The sequence below is a fragment of the Astatotilapia calliptera genome, chromosome 12, assembly GCF_900246225.1.
Source record: "Astatotilapia calliptera chromosome 12, fAstCal1.2, whole genome shotgun sequence".
Taxonomy (NCBI): domain Eukaryota; kingdom Metazoa; phylum Chordata; class Actinopteri; order Cichliformes; family Cichlidae; genus Astatotilapia; species Astatotilapia calliptera.
Window position 1 is genome coordinate 36,301,956 of NC_039313.1, and position 16,219 is coordinate 36,318,174.

The 16,219-nt window shown below is 43.8% G+C and overlaps 2 protein-coding genes across 2 annotated transcripts in view; one reads left to right on the plus strand and one right to left on the minus strand.

The window, feature by feature from the left end:
- The window catches only part of LOC113033141 (actin filament-associated protein 1-like 2), a 21,764-nt gene extending 12,610 nt beyond the window's left edge, over nucleotides 1-9,154 (minus strand). Inside the window, exons 1-2 of the mRNA XM_026186553.1 lie at nucleotides 9,116-9,154; nucleotides 7,925-8,658 (exon numbers count right to left, since the gene is read on the minus strand). Of these exons, the coding sequence (XP_026042338.1) occupies nucleotides 7,925-7,940 (16 nt within the window). The 5' untranslated portion in view covers nucleotides 7,941-8,658; nucleotides 9,116-9,154. The remainder of the gene's footprint in view (nucleotides 1-7,924; nucleotides 8,659-9,115) is intronic.
- A 55-nt stretch (nucleotides 9,155-9,209) lies between these two features.
- On the plus strand, nucleotides 9,210-14,076 carry LOC113033143 (ras-related protein Rab-14-like). Its single transcript, XM_026186556.1, has 8 exons — nucleotides 9,210-9,338; nucleotides 9,819-9,877; nucleotides 10,261-10,314; nucleotides 11,025-11,202; nucleotides 13,103-13,169; nucleotides 13,465-13,552; nucleotides 13,637-13,667; nucleotides 13,839-14,076. Exons 2-8 carry the CDS (start codon nucleotides 9,826-9,828, stop codon nucleotides 14,014-14,016), a joined length of 648 nt encoding a protein of 215 aa, XP_026042341.1. The 5' UTR covers nucleotides 9,210-9,338; nucleotides 9,819-9,825; the 3' UTR covers nucleotides 14,017-14,076.
- The last annotated feature ends 2,143 nt before the right edge of the window (nucleotides 14,077-16,219 follow it).

Below are 16,219 nucleotides of genomic sequence, written 5' to 3' on the forward strand. Positions count from 1 at the left end.
TGGACACTGATATCTCAGTCTTGCATTTTCTTTCTTCATTTTGGTCCAGCCATGGGGGTCAGGGGGGTACTGGGGTGGATGGGAGGGCTGCCTCCTGTGCTCGTGCTCAACAGGGTGTCGGTGGAAATGATGCTGCGGTTTATTGAAGGCCGAGGAGGAGGGTGGGGGGAAGGCATGTTAGGAGGAAGTGAGAGAAAAGGAAAGACAGGAGTGTGGAGGTGACGCTGGGGCCGGAGGAAAAGAGGAGGATCACAGATGTAGTGACGGAGGACATCCACAGGGTTGGTGTGCCAGTGGAGGATGCTGAGATGGGGGGAGATGAATAATAATAAGAATGTTCTTCCTTCGTTTCCGAGTGGAGTGATTGATTTTGGCCGTCTTCTCCTTCAAATCGACCCCAACACTCATTTATGTCTCTCAGAAAGAGACTGAATATGGACGGTGTGGGTTCAACCACACTATCGGCTGCTTGGTTGGAGCTGATACAGCAGCTGAACCAGCCCAGGAAAAACGAGGTCTTACTTTAGTTTTGATAAAAATAAGTGGATACAGCAAAGTGAGCGTCTGACCCACAGCTGCAATTTACATGAATCCAGATGTGATTCATGATTCTGAAATGTAAAAATATCTGAGGACTGAAGGGGTGTAAATAGTTTCCTGGATGTTAAAAACTGCATATTTGCATCATTTCTTTGAGATTTTGGGATTCACTATGAGGGCAGTGTGTGTTTGGGCAGATTGTTACTGTGGCAGGTGGGTTTGCTCCCACAGTCTGAGTGTAAGCTGGCCGAGATAAGATCCATTTTTGTTTTTGTTTCTCTGCTCTGAGTTTCCATAATGAGTTTTCTCTCATGTGATAAGAAAAAAGAAACAACGAACTTTTCGAGTTCCTGTGCACAGCAGGGATTCAGGTGATGTAACTGTATTTACTCTGAGTTAAATATTGGCAGGAGCCAGGAGCTTATCAGTTTGCATCCTGTCATCAATTAACACGTGAAGGCCAGAACATCTGCATATTTGTGCAGGAAACGTTTACCTGAACAGGTGCGGTCAGACTGTTGTTCTGTATGAAACTGACTTTTACATGTGAATCACATTTTATTACGATCATCTGAGGATGCAGATGAGGAGCCGCGGCTGATGTGTGTTTCTGTCTGAGAGTGAAGAATCAGCATCTTGTTTTTCTGCCTTTGAATGATTTCAGCTCTTATCTTCTGAAGTGAAACAGAGTGAGTATTCATTCACACACAACAACGGCTTCATTCATAACACGAACACAGACGGACTTCATCACAGTTTTCATGTTTAATCAACCTGCTCGTAGCAAATCCCCCGTCAGCTTTACTTATTACAGAACAAAAACATTTAGTGAAGGTAAGAGCAGCCTGTCAGGGCCTTTGTTAGTTTAACATGAATCATTAAGGATGTCCAACAGTCCACAGTTATATTCGTTTTAAAAAAACAAAACAAAAATGTACAAAAAGCTCTGAAAACTGTTTTTTTAACCTCTCAACACCATAAGCACTCCCAGGAACCCAGAGACTGGTATGACCTCCTAAAGGACCACACCTAGAACCTGCCTAATGTCCATATAAACTACATAAATCATCACTATAATCATCATAAGGACATCTAGAACATGGCCAGTAGAACTTCTAAATGAAAACAGGAACCTCTGCAATCTCCTGCAGGGTAGGGCTGGGCGATATGGCCTAAAATTCATATCGCGATATAATATGAAGCATGTGCGGTAACGATATATCACGATATATTCTTTTCTTCTGTATAGCGTGTTTTCCACACTTAAAATTCTTTAATTTTCTCAAAAATCGAGAGTTCCTTATGTATGAATTCTGGTTGTGCTTACTGACCTCGAACCGATTTTGGCTGCAGAAATCTGTTAAAAATGTTTTAGTACAACTTTGATAAGCTGCACTGTTTGATGGCTCGTCAGAGCATTACGCTGCCGTAGTGAGGAGCTTCACGGAGTAATCTGGGCCCAAAACTCCGTCAGCTTCAGGTCCCAAAGTCAAACGAACACTGAGAGTTAAAAAGTGTCTAAATTCTTTCATTTTTAATTAAATGATCAGCGTTGCTGCTTTATCGGGTGTAACAATTAAGTTTAACATCCATGAAAACAGAATTTATTAAATTTAACGGAGTTAGAAGTTAGCAGGAAGTTAGCTTGCTAGTTTCCACCTAAACATTTCATACCATGTTCTGATAGAGATTTTTGAAACTAATTCAAACGTACAGCTCTGCTGTCACTTCCAACATAAATGAAGACAGAAAACTAAACAGCAGTGGCGTTTGTAGGGTTACTGAAGTTGGACTACCTGGTATATGATGTTGTGCTACGTGATTGCTAGCGACACAGCTATGTTAGCATAAACATAGTGAAGCTGGAGGATGAACGCCAACTTTTTTTCCACTCGATAAAAGTTAACGTGACGGATTCTGGTGGTTTGGGACAAATGCAGTCGCATAGCAGGATGCTGTACACGGGCCAAACTTCAGTCAGGAGAACAACTGAGATTATTCATCCACAATACGAGGTTAGTTATTAACTCATTCACTGCCATTGACGTCTATAGACGTCAATTACGTTTTTCAATGGGAGGGGCTAGAATACAACCTCGGGCAGCTTGTCAGTGAATTTTATTTTTTCATATATTTGTAAATAAATTGTTTTGATAAAACATAACCTTTCTCAGTGTTATTTCTGTTTTATAGAAGTGAAAAACTATTTTATATGTTAGAGGTGTCACAAAGCAAGAAATATTAGTGTCAAAGACACTTTTCTGCTTGAAATGTATTTTTCACAAAAAGCTCGTTTTCTCCCTTTTGTTGGTCAAAACAGGCATTTTTGGTGGAACCCACCTCTCTTCTACAGCTGATTACTAAAGAATGGAAAATGGTAGAAACAAGCTTTTTTTTTGGATGAAAGAAGAGAGTCTGTTCTTCATTTTGGTAGGTTCAGCGTTTATATGATCATAACACACAGTTTTCTGTGGCTCTTCAAAAATGAGTAAAAATGCTCAAAAACCCTGGCAGTGGGGAGTTACCTGATTTGTAAATGGCTGGCAGTGAATGAGTTAATATACAGCAACAACATGTGGATAGAACAGCTGCAGAGAATCCAACATTAATGAATCAATGTTACAGAAGTGGAGGAAGCGCAGTTTTTGGCTTTCCCCATATTTCAAATGTGCTTCATCTCTTTGCTGTGAATGATAATGGTTGTAGCCACTGCGATGCTTTCGACCAAAACAGCCGCAGCTTGATGACATCATCAACATGCGCTATCGCGATACAGTCAAAATCTCTATCGTTGGCCAAATTTATATCGTTTCTATCGTATATTGTTTATATCGCCCACCCCTACTACAGGGGACCCAAAAGTTATTCAAGTGCACCCTCACAGACGGGCATTCAAAAGACCTCTAGAACCTCTCTGCGATCTCCAGTCACACAACCACCATGAAGATTTCTAGAACACCCTCACTCACCAGTTTAACTTTCCAGGGGATGAATAGAACCTCTTCAGTGACAACCACAACCTCTTAAAGTTCCCTCTTCACAGATAACCACTTAGGAGATGTCTCAAACCCCATCCAAAACTACACAAATCATTACTAGAACCAACATTAGCACGTCTGAAACATCCTCAGAGGCCAGCGCAGCGTTCTCAAGAAAAACTAGAATCTCTTCAACCTCCTAAAGAGTATGTAAGAGTCCCTTCACAGAAAAATACCTCATAGACCTGTAGAACATCACCTCACAACCACCTCGAGGATTTCAGAGACAAGCATGACCTCCTAAAGGATGACTAGAACCTCTTCGATGGCGACAAAACTTCCCTTAGCACCACAAAAGCCCACTTCACAGATAAATAGAACCTCCTAATAAACCTTTACAACCTTTAGTCATGACTAGACTCACATTAAGGACATGGAGGACATCCTCAGTAATGACTAGAGTTTCCTAAAGCTATTACCTGACAATAACTGTGGCTTCAGACCATCCAGGAAGTGAAGCTCTGAACACTAATTAGCATCTGTGTGTGTGGATGCAGTATTTATATAAGGATATGGGAAACAGCGACACAGAGTAGGTGTAACTAAGTAAAGGTTTTCAGTCTTTAATGCTTTTCTGTTGTTGTTTAGACGTAAACTGTACTGAGTCATCATCAGTACAACACAGAGCAGAACATGTAAAAACATGCAGAGGAAACAGCAGCTGATTGTCCGGTGGCTCATTCATACAGAGAGGCCGAGTCCATTCACGCTGTGAGCCGAGTGGGAGACGAGGGCTAAATGTTCCTGATTAACTCCTCTGATGCTGATTTAAATCAAACTGCTGTTTAAGCAGCGAGCTGCAAATTCCTCAAACACCCACAAACCCTGAAGACGAACAACAACAGCAGAAAGGAGACAGAGACGGACGGCTGCTGGACGGACGCAGAATCAAGAGTTTGTGTTGCTGAACGCTGTTTATCTGACCATCTGCATTACTTCCTGTCTCGGGCTTTGATGTTGCAGTGCACACTTTCAGGCCTGTTTACATCATTAGTACATTAACTTCCATTCATTTCCTGGACACTTATCCTTAAACCATAACCTAAACGAATCCGTCAAAAACAAATAACTCGACTGACCTCAGCGACGCATCTGCTTCAGCAGTTTAAACTAAAAGTCACGTTTCCAGCTGAAACCGGTCACACTACAGTACCAATGGTGTCCATCACAACAATGATATCCTAACAACATTATGCAGCAATTACATCCAACCAGGAAGCAGTTTGTCCAGCGTTGTCCAATCAGGGGGCAGTCGCTGGAACCACAGAGCTCGTTCAGGTTCTGATACCCGATAATTGACTGTCGTTGGGCATTAGATCATCTACACTTACATAAACCTGCTTACAGCGCTGCGAAAAAACATTTTTACTGTTTCTTTTTTTGCTATTTGTCACTTTTGTTTCTCAGGTCATCAAATAAAATGTAATATTAGACAACCATAACCTGAATCACTTTGTCACAATTAATTCAATTCAGTTTTATTTATACGGCGCCGAATCACAACAGCAGTCACCTCGAGGTGCTTTATAGTGTAAGGTAGACCCTACAATAATACATACGTGGTATGTTTTAACATAGGTGAGGTAGTTTTCCTAATAACTTAGTTCATCATTTAAAAACTGTGAAAGAAGCTCCCACAGAGGCTGAACATGCAGTTCCTGTAACGTCCAGCAGGGGCACCAGCAGTGAGGCAGTCCCACAGACGTCCACATTATAATCTGACAGCAGAAATAAACATGTTTACAGCCTGATACACAAACTGCTTGGCCCTGTGTTGCTGAGCTGATCGCTGTCTGTGAGGCTTCACCACCACTAATCGTTTCACAACATGGAAGCAACCGAAACGCTATGAAAAGTCCCAGAAACCCATGGGTGAAGTCACATGGTTACGTCCGTGTTTTTTCTGTAGAAAACATCATTTTTATTCTGTAAGGGAGAACGTGTCACAATCCATCCTCCTGCTGCTGTGGAGTCTTTATCACACCGGTGGTATGTTAGCAACGCAACTATCAGAAATACCCATCTGTCCTCGTCTATCCTCCTTCCTCCACCTCATCATCATCACTTCCTCCTCCTCCTCCCGCTGCTGCTCTCTGGAGACTGAGCTAATAGACTGTTTAGATTTTCTGTGTGTTTGTGTCTTTAAAGTATCCACACCAACAATTTTAACATTTTTCTGCCATTAAGTCAGATTGTTTCCTGACCTCATGTGCTAATCGCTGGCTAAAAGGAGTATTCTGATGTTTCCCAGCTCCTCCTGGTAGCGCTCAGTCTGAGGTACAAGATCTACTCAAAATTTATAGAAAAAAACTTTAAATTAGCTCTGAAAACAGGAAATAGATTTTACTTGTTTCCCATAAATCATCCCATGACCTGGTGACCTCTTGGGGGGGCTGACCCTATTTTAAAAACCATCATCTACTATATATAACGTAGATAAAACAGCCCCAATGGGGACATGCTGCTGATGCATTTTACTGCAACACCTGTAGTTACACGAAGCTGAACATACTTTAGTTTCTCATTTACACGTTGGACATGTTGCTGAGTATTTTTACCTCGTTAAATGTGGTACGGTTACTTCAGGGAGTTATCTAGATACACTGATCTCTCAAATCACTTTGGTTTGCTCTAATCAGAGTTACTTGTTGTTACAAACAACAATAAAAATGCAAAGTGGCTACAGGTCCCGGTAAGCAGCAGGTTAGTGGGGAGGTGGTCAGCCTCCAGCTGGAAGCGGGTCAGTTTGAGGAAACAGCAGCGCAGTAATGTAAATGTTTCTGCTCTCTTGCCAGCCAGATTAAAGAAAGCTGCTCCACACCCTGCTGCACACATGTTTGTACTTCTGTGATTGTGAGGACCTTTTGAGGCCTTTCACGGCCCCCTAACCTAAACCTCTTTTTAACCTGAACCCTTAAACTAAATCCAAACCCACAAACGGGCCTTTAAGAGTCTGTCCTCACAACACAGAAGGGTCCTTAAAAAGTCAATAAATACATATGTCCCCACAAAGATAGCTGTGCAAGTACCCACACACAGGCGGTGAGGAGAAATCCTGTCTTTCAGATAATTTTAGGGTTTGGTTTTCATGGTAAAGTAACTTAAATCACTTTCAGCTTTTTCTAAACTTTTCAGCTGGAGCCAGTTATAGCAGCATCATGGCCCTTTTCCTTCTGTCAACACTTCCTTTGATTTAAAGCTGCTTTGGCCACAAATACATACATGCTCATATACAAAGTGTTTCTCACATGATACAGAAGATAAATTAAACTGTTAGAGAACAGCATGGCTTTTTGCTGTTTATTTATACCGATTTTAATGAATGAATTTAAACTATCTAATCAACCAGTCATTTGAAATCAAGTCTATTACCACCATCTAAATATTTTATACACAATACAGCACAAGCCTAAGGTTAGTTTGATTTGTTCATAACTACAAACGTAAAACATCCCAAAATAATAAATATAGTACAACTTATAACAACTCACACCTGACCTCTAGTGGTCACATGAGTCAGCAGCCAAAATATCAGCGTATATATATTAATATGATAGACAAACATGGAAATAAACATAAAAACTGCATATCAGGTAATGCTAGCTAGCTCAGATACTTGCTAATAAGTAACATCCAGTCAGAATCCCTAACTTTCTCTTACTGGATTGGTCTGTTACTACAGTGACCTCACAGCAGCAGTATTATTGGTCTGATGATGTCATTAAAATGCTCCGAAAGGCTCCAACAGCAAACACGGTCCAAAAGTCCAGTTCAGGTGACGCTAGCAGACAGCTAGCAGCTACAGCCACCTGCGTCACCATCCACCTGTCAGTCAAAGAGGCCACGCCCCTATGAATGCAAACCTTAAACCTTTTACAGGTGACCTATACAACCCACCACAAATATACCTACAGAGACCGAACAGTTTACATCGGGCTGTAAAAGTGTTTATTACTGCTGTAAAGTGTTAACATGGGAGTCTATAGGGACCGACTCGCTGCTGCCCCCGGTGGAAACTGGAGGAACTGCAAGTTTTGGCCCTGGTAATTGCTGAGTGCTTTGTTAGTACTTTATTACAATTAGTTTTAACATTTTTTTTCCACGTGATATGAAAGACAAAAGAGTACGTGGATGTTAAACACATTAAAGGAAAGTTTCAAAGTAAATCTCCATTTGTAATCAGATTACATCTGAAACATGCATGCTGTGTATGATTTCATACATGTGAAACATTTTTAAATATAAAAAACAAATATCAGGTAACGTCAGGTTTCATGTGTGGATGAGTTTTATGCCTCTGTCGTTATTCCTGAAACATCTGTAAGACTTGTTGTGGGTCACGGTACCTTTCTGTTTGTCCATGTCGGTCGTCTCAGTGTCTGCTGATCCTCAGGCTCATATCTCTGCTAAAGAATCCAACATCAAACGGCAAACAGATTTCCTCCTGTTTCCTCCTCCCTGAACTCCCTCTATCTGCTCTGTGAGAAGCAGTTTGAGTTCTGCCAGGCGAGTCTGTCTGAACGCGTCTGTGACCTCAGCACAGGAGGGAGGAGAGAGAGGGCGAGCCAGTGCTCTCATTATGCACGGGCATGCACAGAGAAACCTTAAATACAAAGTCACTTTAACAATGTGCCCACTGTTATCATCCAGTACACAAACACATTTAGAAAATACACAAGAAGAAAAATATCTGCTAACATTCTGGCTTTAAGGGTTTCTTCAGTGATGCTCCACAAACTAAAGTAATAATAATAACAATAATAATAATAATAATAATAATAATTCCACAGCTATCAGAAAATCGAGGGAGAGCAGCTGGATTACAAAATTACTCAGGCCTCTTTTTATTTAGAAATATAAGTTATTCTTCTACTTGAGAATATCCTGTAATTTACTTATATTAAACCAAGTTTATGTTTTCAATAAATATAATGTATGTTTTCATTTGTCCAACTGTATCGACAAAATCCATCCTCTGCTGCTTCCGCTTGTCAGGGTCCCGGGGGTGGTAGAGCCTATCCCAGCTGTTGTAGGCCGAGAGGCAGGACACAAACTGGAGTGGACACCAGTCGTCACGGGGCTAACACAAAGAGAAAGACAACCATTCACACCTATGGGCAATTTAGTGTTTCCACCTAACCCCACTAACTGCATGTCTTTGGAATGTGGGAGGAAGCTGGAGTACCTGGACAGAACATGCAAACTCCACACAAAAAGACCCCAGCCTGATGGTGGAGCCTAATTCAGGACCTTCTTGCAACATTAGAAGCTCATTTATTTCAGTCAAACATTTTCAAAATAACTACATATGACCTCTGTGAACCCCATTAGGAGTTAAAGGGTAAAGGAACCCTTCTGTTTCTGACTGCAAACCTGCAGACAATCGTCACATTTTTCAGTGTTTTTCATTGTCGCAGTAATTTGGTAACATATATCTATAGAAACAAGAGCTTCTATTAACTAATTTGGGTCACTTTAAAAAAAATAAGAAAGAAAGAAAGAAAGAAAGAAAAATGTAAATAAATAAAGTTACAAACGGGACGGTTGGGTGTGTCTAAATCCCCTTCTCGTCCGCTGGGCGGCAGTAGGAAGCTGTAAGTCTCGCGATACTACCTCTTTTCTCCTTGATGAGGAAGAGTCGCGGAAGAGGTAGAAGATTTTCCTGACGGCTCAGCAAGCGACCCATCAAGTTAGATAAAACTACCCGGCGAACCAGCGTTTTAAGCAGCTTTACAGGTCGGATAGACACCCGGACTGAAGGTAAAACACAGCGACGTGTAACGCCTCCTGTCTGATTGGTTTATTATTCGGTTGTTTTTACTGTAAAAGCTTCAGAAAGTGACCTCCTGCCGTTAGCGTTTAGCTATTAGCAAGGCGTAGACAGCAGTGCAGCTGTTAGCCACTTAGCTCCAGGAGTGGAGCTCCAGGGGGGCTCGGGGGACTCCTCGGGGGGTTCCTGTGGTTGAGCCGTCAGCGTTTCATACGTGTGATGAGGATGAAAGCTTCCTCTCCGCGGGGCTGTCACGGTGTTTAAAGCTAACGCTGGGCTCGGCGTTAGCTTCTGCTAGCTCAGCCGGCTGCTTCCTTCTCTGAGCTGTTTGTGTCTCACTCGGTGTGTTTGGAGGCTCAGACCGAGCTCCGAGGATCACTGTGACCGGGCTCAGACCGAGGGTGGAGCCCCGTGTTTGAGCTCAGGTTCTCGGTTTGAACCAAACACATTTCTTTGTTTTCTCTCCGCAGGATCACGATGACAGCCGCACCTTACAACTACTCCTACATCTTCAAATACATCATCATCGGTGAGTGACCCGAGCTCCAGCTCCTGTGTTTACTCCCGCAGCTCTGCCAGAGCAGCTTTGCATGAGTCCGTTTATAATAACCGTTCTGTATCCGTGACCGCTGCCCCTCACATCAGTAAACTCCCTCCTTCTAGACTAAGCTTGCAGAAGTGCAGAACCTGGCGCTGGTAAATGTGGAGTGTCTGCAGCGGGTGCAGATATTAAATAAAGACGATGTTGAGCTGTGACTCATGCAGCGCTGCTCTGGTAAAGTCCAGGAGTGAAACTGGACGATGAATGAGCAGGAACACTTCAATCACGGGGAGTAAAAACGCTTCATCCGGGTGTTTCCTGATCACTGTCAGCCTTGGTGGCCGACCTCACCTGTGTTTGTCTGTCTGCAGGTGATATGGGAGTCGGGAAGTCGTGTCTGCTGCATCAGTTCACAGAGAAGAAGTGTGAGTGCTGCTTTTCTTCTTCTCTTTGTTTACTGAAGTTTAAGAATAGAATAGAATAGAATAGAATAGGCTTTTATTGTTATTATACATGTATGATGAAATTGTGAGTTATGGATATTTAAAATTTACCACCACTGTTTGGGTATGAGGGGCAAAGTGGTACAGCCTGTGTTTCTAGGTCTTTTATTTTGAAAGGCAAGCAGTGGAAAATCAGTTCAGGCTGACTTTTAGAGTCTTTTTTCTAATAATGTCAAGTTTGTTGATTAGGAATCCGTCTTAGCTGTTTAACAGCACGGCTCTAGTTTATCATATAAATATCTTAATAATGATCAAGTGTCAAGTTCGGGCTTCATAAATATCGATTTATGTTTTTTTTTCTTCATTTTGATGTAACCGTAAACCTCCAACTTTGGAAACATTTAACAGGATTTCTTTGAATTGATGAACAATGTAAATAGATTAGCTTTTAGCATTCAGTTTGTTATGCTAGGAAAAAAACAAAAAGCGACTCGTGTGTTTGATTCTATCTGGATGGTTTCATGAAATTCATTCTGATAACAGATTTCGTGTGTTTGTGCCTGAGACAGCGACAAACACAAACATTTTTACCTTTACTTACCTGTTGGTGACCACTGCCCGTCCAATTCCTCTGTGTGTGTGTGTGTGTGTGTGTGTGTGTGTGTGTGTGTGTGTGTGTGTGCGCGCTGCAGTCATGGCAGACTGTCCTCACACCATCGGGGTGGAGTTCGGGACGAGGATCATGGAGGTTCACGGGCAGAAGGTGAAGCTGCAGATATGGGACACGGCGGGTCAGGAGCGGTTCAGGGCCGTCACCAGGTCCTACTACAGGGGGGCCGCCGGGGCCCTCATGGTCTACGACATCACCAGGTACCTAGGCAGGCGAGGGTGGATGGAGGAGGAGAAATCTGTGTCCTGTTTACTTAAAGGGACAGTTCACCATAAATGTAAAACTCTGGTTGCTCCGTCCTGTCGAGCTGCTAATTCAGCACTTTGTTGTTTGAGATCACAAACTGATAAAAAGACAAAAACCAACAAAACAAATCAGATATGCAGTGAAGATCATTTCATACAAAACATACACGAAATGAATGTAAGTTTCTGTCCTAGTAGAAAAAGTCGAACCATTAGATGAATAATAAATGATGAAGGTGTATGTAAAGTCATGTTAGATTAAATACGTCAGTTAAAACAAAGTAAACTGATAAAAATGGAAGTGATCCACAGACGCTCCGGTGAGCGGCTTCACGTCGGAACTATTTTCTTTCTACAGTCTACATCCACCAGCTATATCACTGTGCAGGAGGAAGTGTGCACTGAGGCATGAGGAACTGAGCATTATCTCTGTGCTCAGCTTTTTTTGTTTTGGTGGATCTGAAACATCCTTGAAATAGTTGTCAAACAGCTAACAGATCATCTGCAGAGGTTTATTTGAAGAGTTTCAGTCAGGTTTCAGAGCTCATCACAGCACAGAAACAGCTTTAGTGAAGGTTACAAATGATCTTCTTATGGCCTCTGACAGTGGACTCATCTCTGTGCTTGTCCTGCTAGACCTCAGTGCAGCGTTCGATACTGTCGACCATAATATCCTATTAGAGCGATTAGAACATGCTGTAGGTATTACAGGTACTGCGCTGCAGTGGTTTGTATCATATCTATCTAATAGACTCCAGTTTGTGCATGTAAATGGAGAGTCCTCTTCACACACTGAGGTTAATTATGGAGTTCCACAGGGTTCAGTGCTAGGACCAATTCTGTTTACATTATACATGCTTCCCTTAGGCAGCATCATTAGAAGACATAGCATACATTTACACTGCTATGCAGATGACACCCAGCTCTATCTGTCCATGTATTTAAAAGTAGAATGGGAGGCAGAGCCTTCAGTTTTCAGGCCCCTCTTCTGTGGAACCAGCTTCCAGTTTGGATTCAGGAGACAGACACTATCTCTACTTTTAAGATTAGGCTTCAAACTTTCCTTTTTGCTAAAGCATATAGTTAGGGCTGGACCAGGTGACCCTGAATCCTCCCTTAGTTATGCTGCAATAGGTGTAGGCTGCCGGGGGATTCCCATGATGCATTGGGTGTTTCCTTTCCAGTCACCTTTCTCACTCACTATGTATTAACAGACCTCTCTGCACTGAATCATATCTGTTATTAACCTCTGTCTCTCTTCCACAGCATGTCTTTATCCTGTCTTCCTTCTCTCACCCCAACCAATCACAGCAGATGGCCCCGCCCCTCCCTGAGCCTGGTTCTGCTGGAGGTTTCTTCCTGTTAAAAGGGAGTTTTTCCTTCCCACTGTCACCAAAGTGCTGCTCATAGGGGGTCATATGATTGTTGGGTTTTTCTCTGTGTGTATTATTGTGCGATCAACCTTAAAACATTAATCGCCCTGAAGCCACTTTTGAATGTAGACGTGAGAAAGGAAAAAGTTCCTGCATGAGTGAATTTTCTGTGGATCACACTCATGTGTGATGCAGGGTGTAGACTGTCCCTTTAAAAGTAGTGTTATGTTTCATGTGATGAGGTTGTTGATGGAGGCCTCCACCTGCTCTTGGCTGATGGTGGGCGGTAATGTTTAAATCTTAGAGAGTGACTTGAAAGCAGCAGGTCGACCAAGAACCGGTTCCTTTGTAGGATTCTCATCCAGACTAAATATTTGCCAGGCGGTGACTCTGATGGCGCCCTGACAGTCGATGCTGCTGTGGACTAAATGTCAGACAAACGTTCAGAGAGTGTATTGACTTTGTTATTTTTGTGTGTTCAGGAGAAGTACCTACAATCACCTGAGCAGCTGGCTGACGGACGCCAGGAACCTGACCAACCCAAACACGGTGAGTGCGCCCACGCAGACTTCTGTGGCGACTCTTTTAAATCTTCTTTTCAGGCAGGAGAGAGAGAATGATTTCAAAATGGAGTCTGAAGGTGAAAGTGACCCAGAGCTGCGGTGCGTAAACAGACTTGGCTGGACCGCAGCTACAAGTAAACAGTTATTACATCCCTGCTCACGTTTATGGCAGTAACCCTGTGCAGCTAACAAACACCTGTTAAGCTGCTGTGCACGAAACATCCTTTAACCTGTGACGCGCTGAAGAGTCGCTGCTCAGTCTGCGTGTCTCCGTGTCGTAGGTGATCATTCTGATCGGCAACAAGGCCGACCTGGAGGCTCAGAGAGACGTGACGTACGAGGAGGCCAAACAGTTTGCCGAGGAGAACGGTGAGACGCTCGCACGATCAGATAAACGCTCAGCAGCAGACGGAGACTCGCTGATTCCTCTGATTTCTGCTTCCTGTTTCTCAGGTTTGCTGTTTCTGGAGGCCAGTGCCAAGACGTAAGTACGGCGTGTTAGAGAGGAAGCTCGTAGTGGCTCGATGGTTACGATTCATTCAGAAACCCGTTCACACCACAGAACGGTGAAGTGCATGAACACGTGTTTCTGGGTCTTTGTGATGACTGATGTTTTAATAAGTCCTGACGAGTTTGGCCTCTGCTTCTTCTGCAGAGGCGAGAACGTGGAGGAGGCCTTCCTGGAGGCAGCGAAGAGGATCTACCAGAACATTCAAGATGGCAGCCTGGACCTGAACGCCGCCGAGTCGGGAGTCCAGCACAAACCTTCGACACTGCAGGGGGGGCGCCCCAACCCCGACAACCAGCCAGCAAAGGAAGGCTGCAGCTGTTAACCTTGAACAGAAAGTACGAACGCATCGAACAGACCGACACACGGACTCCGCCGGGCACTAACACTCACACCCAGAACCAGTCCACACTCATCATCGGCGCTGTCCACCCGCCGTTTTCTAATCCAAAGCAAGATTCAACAATCCTCCATCCGTTCGAGACTTTACCAACTCTGACCCGATCCTGAAAACCAAATCTAGAAGCACATCTCTGCAGCGTGAACTGGCTCAGAAAGGATCCCAGATCAGGACCAACCGAGGCGGCGACCTCATCCAAAACCAGTCTGAGCACAGACCTGTGTCAATCTGGCCTTTGTAAACCACAACGCTTTAATCTCAAAACCAGAGAACTCCCCCAAACTGGGCCGCTCTCCCCACCGCGTCTCCATCGAGGATGCTTCAGCTCACACGCATTAAAAACCTCCTGCAGACTCGATCAGGATCATCGTGAGTACGCCACATTTGGTTTTCCATAAAATTCGGGCTTCCTTATCAACAAACCAATCAGCGCCATTGATCAGACCGACCCAGACAAACCGCCGCAGCAGGACGTGACGGTGAACGCTGGCGATCACGGAGGACTCCTGTCAGTCAGCTACGGCGGGCCGGCGTGCGGCCTGGACTGTGCAGAGTCCAGAGTAGGGTCGACTGAATCCGGACTAAAGTGAAGGTTTCACAGATTTCGCATCTTTTTTCTCCCATAAGTAAAATGTTTAAATTCAGACAAACAAAACCAAATTGGGACAAAATGAAATTCAAAATAAGCAGACTCGCTGCTCTCAGTCCGAGTCCAGGTTCCCAATTCTGATTTACGTTCAAACTCCATCCCTCGGTTGGCTCTGCCTGGATGTCTCGGCTCACCCGGGATGTTCAGCTCTCTGCAGGGAAATGTTGTGAGCTTGTAGACTGAACCGGAGCGCAGGCCAGCGGACGTCTGTCACCTTCAGAACCAAAGAGGACACCTGAGCGCTGTGAAGCTGGAAGCTGACTGAAGGAGCCTCTGAGCTCCTGCAGAAATCCACCTCTGTTATTTTAGGAAGCAGAAGCTGAGAGAGCAACGAGAAAGGAGCACCCCAACCATCGAGTCGTGACGGCGTTTTAGCTTTTATTGCCTCTTTCTGTCTGCACGAAGCCAGTACAGCTGCCAGGTTTTGTTTTTTCACCACTGCTGTGTAGTATGAAAGTCATTTGAATGCATGAAAATTACTGCAAGTTCCCATCTCCCAGCTCCAAGGGAGGAAAATAGTGACAGGAAAGAGGTCGGAAGGTCGGTTAGGAACCATCGGATGAGACAGTCTGCGCCTGCAGCTCCACCCACACAGCCACCCTTTCAATTTATGAAGTCTGTGAACTGATGTGAGTCTCGGTCGCTCTGTGAGGGATGAAGAACCCGAACGTCTCTCCGGCCCCTCGCTGGATCAGTTCAGGATGGATTTTTATTAAATGCCTTCATTATTTTCTTGTTTCTGTTTTTGGTTTTAACCAAATAAATACAGGATGTTCCCACAGCTCCCCCTTGTGGCCATTGTGTTTGCGTTGTTGAGCCAGGATTGCACTTTATCACTGTGCTTTCTCTGGTTTCCGCCGCGCTGCTGTGGAGACGTCACTGCTTCAAACGTCACGTAGACACCAGTGAGCGTATCTGAGGGAGAATGTGCTTTGTGGAGAAAATGATGCCTTCATGGTTTCTGGATCTACTGTTTTCCTCTTTGAAAAATCATTCCTGCACTAAAAGCTTCCCAAAGCTCCGAGTGATGCTCTGCCAGATTTCATTTCACACTTTTAAACCACCAAAGTCTGTGAGCACTAATGGGAGGGAGCAGCTTTTGCATTTAGAGTTTGGATCAGTTAACCTGGAATTAGTCTACCTGTATTTCTGCTTATTTACACTAAAATTAACAAAATACCCGAGAAATGTTTCCTTTGAGTCCCAGAAGTGACAAAACCCGGAGAGATGGAGTTGAAGGTCCATAAGCCATTAAAAGTTTCACCACCAGGGGGAGTGTTTCACCAGCAGGTGTGCTGCCGTTTAACCTTAAACCAGGCGTGGACGACGGCTCCATCCTGTGGTAGAGAGTGGTATTACACACAGTACGGCTGGCTGAGCTGGAGTCTCTTCAACATGAAGGTTATTGCACATTTATTAAAATTTAAAGTTTTGGAACTTTTTGACAGAAATTAACAAAAAGGATCTTTGATCGTTACT